Below are 13,595 nucleotides of genomic sequence, written 5' to 3'. Positions count from 1 at the left end.
ATATCTGTGTATCAGTAGGCACAAAGTCAGAAGTATGCCCTTCAATATAAATTATCTGCTATTATATAATGAGTACTTAGTCAACATTTGTTGAAATTAGTTCTTTGCTATAAAATATGACATTAAAATACTAATTGCAACATAAGAATATGTTCTATCTTGAGGAGAAAATGCTGAGTAAGCATTTAGCTATATAGTTTACCAAGTGCTTTTCATTTCATCAAAACATTTGTAAGCTGTTCAATGCAGAGTGAGTATTCCGTATTTCTTTATTTGGTTTTCACAACTTCTGAAAAGTTAATCTATCCTGAGAAGGAGAAAATTCTTTAAAATTTTTCTTTTATATGCTTATATTCTTACCGGTGGATATTTCTCCCCTTTACAGTTAACTTTTCTCCAGGTGTACTTCTAATTGTTCGGTGGCCGAAATGTAGAGTCAATAATTTGAGAACAAAAGTGCCACACTCTCTATTTTACAATGATATTCAGTATATATATGTGTGTGTATATATATTTGTGTGTGTGTACAGGTAATATTTCTTTGGAATTCAATTAATGACTAACATTTTTCAAAAGGTCATAAAATAAAATTAACTTTTCTAATAGCCATGCCTTAGGTTGTCTTGGGGGTGTGTATATATATATATATAGTCAAATTATCTGTACACTAAAGTGGTCTTTGGTGGGAAAAGAAAATCAATGTATAGTTTCTTTGATTACAGGGCCTAGGACTGTAGACAGGTGTATTATTTTTCTTCCACAGAGAGATTTGCAGATTTCCTTCAATATTTTCTCCCTTTTGGTTTGATAAGTAGTATAGAAGGCATGCATTTGAAGCTTAGAAATTGAACTGAGACCTCAAAGCTCAGTTCACTTAAGAGTTTTACATCCTCCAGCGGTGCCACCCCCAGAGTCAACATCATAATTACAAACAGCCTTCTCAAGGAAAGCAGACCATCTGACATGGATATATGGGATGGGAAAGAAGCCAAGTGACTATATAACTTGGTGTACCACATAATGAAATCACAACCCACAGCAAGCAATTGTGTTTCCACAGCATGAAAATGATTTATGGCCACCAGCTGGAAAGGAACGAAAACGTTCTATAACCAAAAATCCCAAAATCGGAGGTTTGCCTCTAATTCCCATCCAGCATGAAAGAAATGCAACCCAAGCCCGGAGAGAGATCGAGGTACGTTAGGATTTCTGTTTCTATTGTAATTATAGCATTTGTTTTCTTCTGTCCTAATGTGATTGAATGCCATGTATTACTTCATCGCTTTCAAAAGCCCAGGAGTAATCACTTGGTAAAGCATAGTAAAAATCACATCTATCAAGACAAATTTTCAAATAACCCTATGCCATTCTTTGAGCTTTATGTTTTATTAACTTCTCTTAAATGATTACTTTTAAAAATATCATTGACCATTCAAGTATGTATAATATCACCACTTACTTTTTTATAAAAATAGCCAAGAATGTTAAGTATGTATACAGAGGTTCTGGTGGTAAAAATCAAATGTTACAAGTTCAGGCTTAATTTCCTCAGAATAAGCCCATGGCAGAATATGTCTGGAGCTATGGTAACTATCCTTTCCAGTAACACAATCAAATTCCAATGGTTTGGAAGCTGTGGGGTGTCAGTTAATTTAAGGACCTGTGGGATGATTCCTGAGCATTAAATAAAAGACGATTTGGCATCTTTCAGGAAACTGCTATTTGTTTTCCTACTCACTTTGAAGGGGGAGGTACATGTATGAAACATCAGTCTTGATTCAAATTCATTAGACATTTTGGGACAAATGCATGTTTCAGCATCTTCAGAGTCCCTTGAAGCCAAAAGAGAAGCATGTAAAAGATATTGTTCGTTCTTCCTAGAGCCTAGGTTTGGGATTAAGCTGTTTGAGTGTCTTGCTTTCCAAACAGGAATAACCTTTGAAAGATGAAAGCCATTTTAATTTAGTGATGAGATTTCTTTTAAATGTTTTTTTTCATGGCTATCTCCCTTGAACATTTATTCCATTGTAACATTCCTCTTCTGTAAAAGACAAAAGCTTTGAAAATAATGGTTTATTTCCTTTGCTGCCTGCACAGTCCTAGAGTGATATAATTAAAGGGAAGACTAAAACCTCAAGACAGGAGCTTGTTCCTCCTGCCATTCTGTGCTTACAGGTTTTTCTTGGTAGTAAAATCATTCTGCCAGACCATGGATTCTTCTGCTAATCTACAATCTCAAAAATTTTAGGAGTTACAAGTCCCAGAAACTCACGTTAGAGGGTACAGGTTAAAACAAATAAAGCAACATAGGGAGTAGATATGCCCTACTGTGACCACACTTCTGACATTGCCTTCGGATCAATTATGAAGCAAAGCAAAAGATAAATTAACAGGATCAAAATATTTTAAACCAGCATCCAGTATAAAATTGAGGTGATACTGAACATACAATAGTTTTGTAGTTAACCCTAAATCCAGAATTTCAGGGACAGTTTTGTTTTGCTTTTTTTTTTTTAGAATAAGATCAGAAAACCAATGAATTAAAACTATTCATCAACTACTACATAACTATTATAAAACTGTTAAAGACCTTAGGAACAATTTTATGGAATAGGATATTCATTTCTAGAAAACTTATGAGTAGTTAAACTAAACCATGCTTTTTTTTTTTGTAAATTTAGTAGATGTGGTAATTCAACAAATTTTGTGAAGAAGACTTTTGAATGTTTAATGTTTTTCAGTGAAAAACACTGAAGGTTTAAAAAGAAAACAAAATGTAAATTGCAAGTTACAGAATTAAATTTATGTAACTGTAAGAAAATATATTAATAAAATACAAAATATTGCTAAGTAGATTATAATTTTATGAAAAAAATGTAGTCATATCAGATTACATTCATGAGGTTTAATTGACAGTTGTATAAGGATCCCTCATCCAAGCAGCAAATGCTTCCTGGAAGAAGTGACTTGTAAAATTGAGTAAATTAGTAGTGAGCTAGTGAATCAGCCAGGGAAATAAGTTGTTGGCAGAAGAAATCATACCTGATGAGGCAAACAGTGCTTAAGAATGCACAAGCTAGTGGCTATGGAAGGCCCTTCTACTTCTTCTTGGGCACCCCCTTAACTTCACTGTGCTCAGCTTTTTTCTGTAAGCTCATAGGGATAATAAAAAGCCCTTACTTCATAGGGTGATTATGAGGATTAAATGATATCATACAAAAGAATTTATTAGAATAATGCTTGGCATAGTTAATACTTACTGAGACAAAATAATGAGCTTGGAAGACAGTATGAAATAATCTACTGGTTCTCAAAATTGTCATTCCTTTCAAGCATGCCTTGAAAAAAAATCTGTGAAACAAAAATTATAAGCAAAGAAAATGATGCAGTTGAAGCAGAAAATGGTGACCTAGACTCCTACCCAATAAACACCCCTCTCCCCTCTCACCATCTTGGACCACAGATTGGTGTGGTGAAAAGAAGCACATTGGTTTCAAACAGGCCAACCTGGGGTCCATTTGAAACTTCTACCTATGCGACTTTGAGCAAATTGTTATTTCCTTGGTTTCTGTTTCTGCACAATACAGTTTTTACCATAAGTATTGTCATATAAAGTTTAAAGCATTATGTTGAGGATTAGTGATATGAGTATATATTTTATAGCAAAGAGATTATATCGACTAATACCAATGACTGCAGTAGTGAACGACATTTAAGAATTCCTGCTGTAATCTGTATATTGGTCGTACTACTTTTTGATATTACAAGACCTCCATCACAATTGGCCCCCATCTGGATATAATGGAAAATATAGGCAGCACAGACCAGAGCCATGTGAGAGATTTGCTCTGAGAATCCATTCCTGCACCTTGCTCTGTGACAGAACAGTTCTTCTACCTGGAGGCGGATTCCATTTCAGATCCTCACTGCATTTAAAAAAAAAAAAAAAGTTATCTCTAAATGCCCTCTGACACAAACTGGCATTATCTGGACCAGGCTACCTCTTGCCAATTTCATATTTTATAAGCCAGTCTTAGAAGTTATTAATACTTTATCTTTTATGGACAGTGCAGCACATACATGATGTACTTCTTCCCATGGTATTGATTCCTTTTCTTTTTTGCCCACAGCAAGCAGAGCCACTCCATGTATCAGGCTGTTCATGCAAAGTACTCACTGTCACATCTTGATTCATACCAGTTCGCTTCATCTCCCCACCTTCATATAAGGTTATGTTATTTAGGCTAACAGTGTAGTTTTACTTGAAAATTTCACCATCACATATATTAAAGATGTGGCCTCTGAATTCTTTATCTAAGGGAGCTTCAAAGTCTTTCTGCTGATAGTTGAACTATAATGAGAATTGTTGCTGTGATATATAAAACTACTCTGTTGATCCTTGATTTTAGATGTCACGTGAAACGAAGATTAATACTTGTTTATAAACTCCCAGTCACATTCCTATGCTAAATAGCCATTTTTATTTTTTCCATTGTGATAAACAAAAAATTTTCCATTTTAACCATTTTATGGCATTGATTCCCTTCACACTGTTGTGCAATTGTCATCACTCTCTAACATAGTCTAATGAGACTTTGAAGTCAAGCTAGATCCTAAATAACTTTTTTCTATCAGTTTTTGAGTAGGAGAAATATTTATCTGAGATGTATAAAAAATATTCTTATCAGAAAATTCCAAATTGCAAAATTATTTATGAATTATGTTGATGAAAATATTTTTATTTAGTTTGAACTTATAGTTTCATGCCTCAATCTGCTGGAATTTAAGAAAATAGAATAGAATATTATACATCTGAATTTTTTAAAATCTTCATTCACTATTCAGAAAATATTTATTGATCATGTCCTGTGTGCAGGCGGTGTGATACGTTCACATGTCAGTGACCAAATGAAACAAAAGCAAAAAACAAGAACCTTTCTTGCACTGAGCTGACTTTCTAGCAGGGCATTCAGACAATCACTAGGGGATATGAATAGTTTATCTAGTATATTGGAAAGTGATGAGCACTATAGAGAAAAATAAAGAAGTGAGGCATTGCTCTTTAAACATTTCCTTGTACATCCTTAGTTACTATACTGTTAATGCTACTCAGTTAATACTGTTAATTGCCACTCAATTTCAATTTTATATTTTCACTTTCATTTCCTCCTCTCTCTGAAACATTTGTAATGTCGTAAATTCTCCTTGTATTTCTTTCTGTGCTTTGCAATTTTTTTTTCTTGTGTAAGGAAAAAAATGACTTATCCCTTTACACTCTTATACTGACCCAGGTTTTTTGGGTAGCCTTTAGCTATAGCTCCATATGCACTGTATCCTCGATGCTCCATTGTTCACTCTTTCATCTTACATTTGATTAGGCTCTAGTCCCCTCTGAGAACCTGATGAGAGTTCTGCATACCAGAACTTGCCCAGTCACAAGATGCCATGTTTGTTAAGAAAGCGCACCTCTGTGTACCAACGCAGGTTGTGTCTCAATGGATTTCTGCTACCTGTAGGCACTTAAAGTTCACTGAATGAATGTGTACTCTAACTCACTGATACACAAGTGGCTTTTAATACATAACACTTTGTACCTTTCAGTGTTTTCAGAAATATATCTGTGGGATTCTAATGGGCATTATGTGGGGGAAAAGATTTCACTGGTCAAATACTTAGGGAGGAGAAAATAAACAGAAAAAGAAGTCAACCAGGTTTTTCTGCTGTAATATTCCTCAGCTTGTTTCATATGCTCTAACATACACTGTGAATCTCAAAGAGGGATCTATAGTATAGAGCATTTCCTGGACTCTCATGACCATGGAGACCACCTTTTTCCTTTATACTTCGGGTACAACACTGTAAGAATTACAGATGCATGAACAAGTGACACATCCAAGCAGGAGTGAATTGGAAGAAGCAAATTTGAAATGAGAGTCAATTCTGAATAACTAACTTGAAAGACATCTTTGAAGTGGTATGTTAAATGCTTGCTAAAATGAATTTCCATGGTCTACATTTCAGTTGATTTTGTAGCTCTGAGATCAGTCTATAAATTCAGACATACCACTTGTGCCAAAGTCAAGTTAGAACCTAAATCATAGAAATAAATTCTAATATAAGAAGCATCAACTTTTAGGGGGAAGGTACTCTTTCAACAAAATGTTGCTTCCCAGTAAGATGTCTTGTTTTAATTTTAGAGTGCAAGAGCAGAATTGGAAAGACTGAGGCTCGGCGCAAAGCATGAACTAGAGCTTGGGGATGGGACCTTAAAGGAGAGAGCCTCTCTCGTGGCTCAGTGCCTGGAGCACAAGGATGAGAAACTTCGAAATCGAACCAGAAAACATCGGAGTTTCAACTGTCTAGAGGACACGGAGACTGAGGTCTTTCAAGGGCAAGAGAAAAGCCATAAAGGTGTAAAGACATTGAGGAAAACTGAAGACAGGAATGGCAAAGCTACTTTGGACTCTAATAATAAGTTACCACCAAAGGTCATTGAAGAGCTTAGTGTGGTTCTACAGCGGTCAAGAATCCTTGCAAAAGAGTTACAGGGTGAGCAGATTGTGCAGAAGGAAATAAAGTGACTTGTCTTGCACATTTTTTTTTAATGTGTACAGTGTTTGCAAACCAGAAACCAAACTATAAGATAATTCATGGCTGGCTATCCTTAACCATTTAAAGAGCATTTAAAAATATGTATGTATATATGTGATAAGTGTAAGATTAACTGTTTTGGCCTGAATAAAGCTTGTACAGTTCAGCTGTATTAACCTTGTGTAGGAAGGCCTTGGGTCACTTGAGTGGCCAACCTTTTGAAGTAATAGTTGACCCTGAACATGGGGTGGGGGTTGGTATGTTAATCCTTGTATAATTTATAATTGACACTTTGTATCCAAAATTCCTCTGTATTTGGGGATTCAAACAATTGCAGATAATGTAGTATAGTATTTACTATTGAAAAATATTCACATAAAAGTTCAAACCTGCATTGTTCAAGGGTCAACTGTAGTTGTCTGTTCAGTGGTGTAAATTTATGAGCAGAAATTGCAAACTGTAATGTATTGTATAAAATGGTGTGTTTAAATGAAGCCTATGAAACTATATGTAACACATTTTGCACTTTGAGATACCTTGTATATAAAGTTACCATATGTTTTTAGGTTTACATAGGGTCCACCTGAGGGAAATGAAAGGGAAGAACCTTGAAAAAGGGGAGGATTTATTTAGTGGCTGCTTATCAAACAACACTGGGCTTTTAAAAAGAAGAAAAGTGTTAACAAATGTCTTAAAAACCAAGGAGGTCAGCTGAGATTCATTTCTAGTTCACTCTTAATCAACACTTGTTCATGAGAAACTGCATGTTAGGGAAAAAGTCTAGAGAGTAAGAATTTCCCAAGAGTAGTATTCAGCCAACAAACATGAATTATGGCACTGACCACACTTACTTAAGGCGTCAGTGAACCAGCCACAGTAAATCTCCATTCACTACACTTCAGTTCTTTGCAGGTGGCTGCTGAGAGGAAACTTAACACTGCATTGAAGAGACTGTGTGCACAGGACCCAGCATATATGCCACTTGCACTGTTGCTGTATACCTGCAAGTTTTTTTATTTAGAGTTCCTTACTGCCGGTATGGTACAAGCAACATTCATCATCGCAGGGTTTTGTTATTTTTTATTTGATTTTTTTTCTTGGTATTGTTTCACTTTGTATGTTCATTTATTTTTAGTAAGATTGTAATGTCTTCTCTGCAAAGTCAGAATTATTGGAAGCATATAACATTTGGCCATTTGGGAGTAGCGGTTAGAGTAACTCTACTTTGGGGGGTTTCCAGTTCCCTTTTAGTCTTTTGTTTCTTTTTCTTTTTCTTTCTTTCTTTTCTTTCTTCTCCATATGCCTAATGACTGAGCCCTCTATTTTTGTTTCTACATGAAGAGCAGCAACTGACTTGGCTATTTTCTTCAGACAGATGATACTATCTAATTATAATTCATATTAAGGGCAGCACTTTTCATCAGATTCTTTAAAATTTTGTTAGGTCTGGTAAGGTCTTTTTTTTCCTCCACACTCATAACATGCAGAAGTTCTTGAGCCACGGACAGAAGTTGAGCCATAGCAATGACAATGCCAGATCCTTAAATGCTCGGCCACCAGGAAACTCCAATTAGGTCTGGTGAGTTTTGATTAAAGTTAGTAGCCAAACTGTATTCCAACCATTTCCTTTTTTTCTCCATTTTTCAGGTTGCTTATCAAAACTGGTCTGTATAAAAAGTCCCTTACTTCAGTCGGTCCAATCATAGTGCAGTAATATGCGGTTAAAAGCTATGAATTTCTTCATTGTAAAATACTGATCACTTGTATCTGGTGGTGATAAAATAGTTTACCACAGGTATGTGATATTTATTCTTTAAATCCACATAGATTGGAATTTTTTTAAAGAATGAAACTGCTGGTCAGTTTATGAGATAGATGGCACTACTGAGGAGACATCATTTAAAGCAAGAAATCATGGTATTTAGGAAAAGATATAAAATAAACTTATTTCTAATAAATGACAATATGTTTTATGAAATCAGGAGACATGAAAATTATGTTTGACAGTGTTGGACAATGGGAAAGTAAATAGAAATTTTTAATATGCCTTATCTGAATACTTTTAAAACTTGAGATTAAAAATCTGAAAACTTGTTTCCCCTTCCTTTCCTGTACAATTGTCTCCATTTTTTCAAGTGTAAAGGCTAATGACATCTCATATATTTTGAGTAAAAATTAAAATTGTTTTACAAGTCCACCTGAATGTTTGACTGCTTTTCAAAATAACCACCTTCAACTTTTGAAAATACAGAAATAAAAAATTGCTTTTTCCCTTTTTTAAAAAACGTGAATTTAATACATACTTCAAACTAGCTATCATTTTTTCAAACACATCAGTAAGAATGTTCTATTTTAAATGATTACTATATGCATACAGGATACAATTTGATGGTACTATTCCATTTCTATAGGCCTGAAGTTAAATATTAGATATGGCTTTTAAATATATGAATTTTTAACAAATCACTGGTAATTTATCAAAGTGGAACTGAAAATTCAAAACTAGGGGAAGGATCAAGATGGCTGAGGATTATAAGATGTGGTACTCACCTTCTCCCGCAAACACATCAAAAAAAACCATCAACATGTACAAAAATTCACACAGTATCTACTGAATGCTGGCAGAGAGCTTAACCCTCCAAAAAGGGCAAGAAACCCTCCATGTAACTAGGTAGAACAAAAGGAAAAAAAGAGAAAAGGAAAAGGGACAGGACTAGAACTCCTCAGAAGGAGCTGTTAAAAAGGAAAGGAAACCACACTCTGGGAAGTCACCTAACCACCAGGGAGATCAACCAAGATGGAGGGACCTCAAAGTCATGGAGAAGAGCACAGCAGCTGGACTGAGGAGGGCCACGTGCAGTGAGAACCTCACAGACCATCCATACCACTGCCCCCAGACACCACAGCATGAGGCACTCAGGTGGGGGCTGGGCACTGAGACTCAGGCTCCAGAGGTCAGTTAGAGGGAGAGGACTAACGTTGGCTGTGTGGAGACAGCCTGAGGGGCTAGGGAGGGGTGTTCCACAGGTCAGGAAGCAAAGCATCACAGCCAGTGGAACCTGGGAGGAGGTCTGAGCCCACAGGAGAAGCAAGGCACCATTGTCGAGGAGACTGAGATGAGTGGGTTGGACTGCCATAGAAATATATTTCCCTGTGCATGCATGGACTCTCAGAAGGTGGGGCACCTCTGGCTCAGGATACAGGAAGGAAGGTGCCACTTGTGTGGGCTATGGATGACAGTGCCTCTTGTGTGGGCTAAGGGCAGCAGGGGGCTAAACATGACACAGCATCTCTTGTGCGGTTTATAGGTGGCAGGGACAAGCTACAGCAGTCATCTCAGATACCAGTGGTGGGCATGGCCCAACACCACTAGGGATCCATGAACAGGCACTACCTGTGGCCCCAGTCACCTCAGAGGTCAACGAAGAGGAGGGCATTACAACTGAGCACCACCCATTGTTGCTCTCACTCCCCTGGGAATGCACCCACTCTGCTGCTGCCACTGCCAAAAGCTCCAGGCACCACCCACATCTGCCTGATCACTGTCACTTAGAAGCAGCCCATGCCATGTTCCCACAGGTCCTTGCCACTGACAAGGGCCCAGCAACCAGGCACTGAATACTAGCCCTTCCCATTGCTTCCATCTCCCTGGAAGCATTCGTGGCACCCTAAAAATAGCCCTCACAAAATACTCAGGGGAACTCATGTATATAATTAGCCCTCTAAGACTACAGTAGTTGTTTTCCCTAAACTCATCGAATAAGAAAAATATAAGCAAAATGAAGAAGCTGAAACCATTCTCAGTTAAAAGAACAGGAGAATTCTCCACCTGAAGGAGCAAACAATGAAACAGACCTCTGCAGTCTAATAGACACCAAGTTCAAAAAGGAAATAGTGAAAATACTGAAGGATTTAAGAGCGAGTATGAAGGAATTAAGAGTGAATATGAGCAGTAATGCAGATTACATTAGAACGGAACTAGAAAATATAAGGAGGAGTCAAGAAAAATTAGAAAATTCACGTGCAGAGACATAAGCTGTGTTAAGGGCACTGAAGAGCAGAAGGAATAATACAGAGGAACGAATTAGTGACGTGGAAGATACAATAATGGAAGTCACCCATTAGGGACAGAAGACAGAAAACCAAATGAAAAAACATGAAAGCAATATAAGAGATCTATGGGATAATATAAAGTAGGCCAATCTATGCATAATAGGAATTCCAGAAAGAGAAGAAAAAGAAAAGGGGATTGAAAATATATTTGAAGAAATTATGGCTGAAAACTTTCCAAATCTAAAGGAAACAGATATCAAGATACAGGAAGCACAGAGGGCCCCAAACAAGTTGAACACAAACAGACTCACACCAAGAGATTTTATAACAAAAGTGGCAAAGGTTAAAGATTAAGAGAGGATTCTAAAGGCAGCAAGAGAAAAACAAAGACTTAACTATAAGTGAACCCCCATAAGGCCATCAGCTGATTTCGCCACAGAAATACTACAAGCCAGCAGAGTGGCAAGATATATTCAAAGTTCTAAAAGGGAAAAACTTGCAGCCTAGAATACTCTACCTAGCAAGAATATAATTTAAATTAGAAGGAGAAATAAAAAGATTCTTCAACAAACAAAAATAGTACAGCAATACTAAACCCATTCTAAAATAAATACTGAAAGGGCTCCTCTAAATAAAAAAGAAGAGGAAATAGGATGGAGGAAATAATAATTAGAAGCAATTGCTTAAATAAGCCAGTATACAGATTTAAAGGAAAAAAAAAAAAACCTATTGTAAAAGCCATGATAAACACAAGGAACAGCAAAAGAACAAACAGGAGTATGTTAATAAAGGACTTCAAAAATCATAAAATGTGGGGAAGGAAAGAAAACCTAGACTTTTTTTTTAATGTGTTTGAGCATATATGACTATCAGGCTAAAGCAAGTGGATACAAGAAAGAGTTAACATACTTTAAAAGAAGGCGATCACAAGTCAAAATCAAACATCACATTCAAAAAAAACTAAAACAGGGAGTTCCTGTCATGGCGCAGTGGTTAATGAATCTGACTAGGAACCATGAGGTTGCGGGTTCAGTCCCTGCCCTTGCTCAGTGGGTTAACAATCCGGTGTTCCCATGAGCTGTGGTGTAGGTTGCAGACGCAGCTCGGATCCTGCGTTGCTGTGGCTGTGGTGTAGGCCAGTGGCTACAGCTCCGATTCGACCCCTAGCCTGGGAACCTCCATATGCCGTGGGAGTGGCCCAAAGATATAGCAAAAAGACAAACAAAAAAAAAAAACTAAAATGAAGAGAACACAAGCATAAAATAAAAGGAAATCCTCCAACCAAAAAAAAAAAAAAAAAAAAAAAGAGAGAGAGAAAGGAACAAAGAAGAAACATAGAATAAACGGGAAAACAAGGTTTAAAATGGCAAATAAATACATATTTATCAATAATTACTTTAAATGTCAATGGACTGAATGCTCCAATCAAAAGACCAAGTGGCAGATTGGACAAAGAAGAACCTACAAGATGCTATCTATCTACAAGAGACTCATATTAGAACAAAGGACACATATAAATTGAAAATAAAAGTATGGAAAAAGCTAACTCATGCAAATGGAAAAGACAGGAAAGCAGGAGTTGCATTACTCATATCAGAGAAAATAGACTTTAAAATGAAGGCCATAAAGAAAGACAAAGAAGTACACTATTTAATGATAAAAGGATCCATTCAAGAAGAGGATATTAAAGTCGTCAATATATACATCCTAATATAGAAGCACCCAGATATTATACAAATATCTGTTATCATACACATAGTAACTGACATAAAAGGAGAAAGTGATGGTGGAGTTCCTGTCATGGCTCAGTGGTTACTGAATCTGACTAGGGACCATGAGGTTGTGGGTTTGATCCCTGGCCTTGCTCAGTGGGTTAAGGATCCAGCACTGCCATGTGGTGTAGGTTGCAGACGCAGCTCGGATCCCGGGTTGCTGTGGCTCTGGTGTAGGCCAGCAGCTATGGCTCCGATTTGACCCCTAGCCTGGGAACCTCCATATGCCATGGGAGCAGCCCAAGAAATGACCAAAAGACAAAAAAAAAAAAAAAAAAAAAAGGACAAAGTGATGGGAATACGATAATAGTGAGAGACTTTAACACCCCACTCACATCAATGGAGAGATTCTCTAGAGAGAAATTCAATATGGCAACAGAGATCCTAAATGACACAATAGAAATGTTGGACTTAATTGACATTTTCAGGACATTACAACCAAAAAAAAAAAAACCCAAAAATCAAAAAATACATTCTTTTCAAGTGCACATGGAACATTCTCAAGGATTGACTGGGGCACTAACCTCAGCAAATTTAAGAGTATAGAAATTATTTCAAGTATCTTCTCTCACCACAATGGCATGAAAATAAATCAACTACAGGAAAAGAAATGAGGAAAAACTGGAGTTCCCTTCATGGCTCAGTGGTTAACAAATCCGACTAGGAACCATGAGGTTGCGGGTTCCATCCCTGGCCTTGCTCAGTGGGCTAAGGATCCAGCATTGCCGTGAGCTTTGGTGTAGGTAGCAGACATGGCTCAGATCCCATGTTGCTGTGGCTCTGGCATAGGCCGGCAGCTATGGCTCCAATTTTGACCCCTAGCCTGGGAACCTCCATATGCCACGGGAGCAGCCCAAGAAATGGCAAAAAGACCAAAAAAAAAGAGAAAAAACTGACTACATGGAGACTAAACAACATGCTACTAAAAACCAATAGGTCAATGAGGAAATCAAAAGGGAAAGTAAAAAATACTTCAAGAAAAATGATAATGAAAACAAACCATTTGAAATCTATGGGATGCAACAAAAGCAGTACTTAGAGGGAAGTTCATAGCGATACAGAAAAAAGAAGAAAAATCTCAAATCAACAACCTAATCTAACACCTAAAAGAATTAGAAAAAGAAGTTAAAAAACACCCTTTCAGGAAAATGAAGGAAATCATAAAGATCAGAGAAGAAT

The 13,595-nt window shown here is 36.9% G+C and overlaps 1 protein-coding gene and 1 long non-coding RNA gene across 12 annotated transcripts in view; one reads left to right on the top strand and one right to left on the bottom strand.

Moving 5' to 3' along the window:
- ARAP2 (ArfGAP with RhoGAP domain, ankyrin repeat and PH domain 2) overlaps positions 1–8,794 on the top strand; it is a 189,152-nt gene extending 180,358 nt beyond the window's left edge. For all 10 annotated transcript variants that reach the window (XM_003128906.4, XM_013978574.2, XM_021101087.1 and 7 more), the window contains 2 exons: positions 1,061–1,195; positions 6,198–8,794. In XM_003128906.4, coding sequence (XP_003128954.1) covers positions 1,061–1,195; positions 6,198–6,581 — 519 coding nt within the window. In that variant the 3' untranslated portion in view covers positions 6,582–8,794. The remainder of the gene's footprint in view (positions 1–1,060; positions 1,196–6,197) is intronic.
- The window catches only part of LOC106504613, an 86,799-nt gene that overhangs the window by 4,746 nt on the left and 68,458 nt on the right, over positions 1–13,595 (bottom strand). Inside the window, exons 2-3 of one of the 2 annotated variants that reach the window (XR_002346599.1) lie at positions 3,826–3,926; positions 3,261–3,351 (exon numbers count right to left, since the gene is read on the bottom strand). This is a non-coding gene — a long non-coding RNA (uncharacterized LOC106504613). The remainder of the gene's footprint in view (positions 1–3,260; positions 3,352–3,825; positions 3,927–13,595) is intronic. The other variant, XR_001298241.2, reaches the window with a different exon arrangement.

The sequence above is a fragment of the Sus scrofa genome, chromosome 8 (assembly GCF_000003025.6).
Source record: "Sus scrofa isolate TJ Tabasco breed Duroc chromosome 8, Sscrofa11.1, whole genome shotgun sequence".
NCBI lineage: Eukaryota > Metazoa > Chordata > Mammalia > Artiodactyla > Suidae > Sus > Sus scrofa.
The sequence above is the reverse complement of the archived record's forward strand: the minus strand, read 5'-3'. Positions and strand labels throughout refer to the sequence as shown.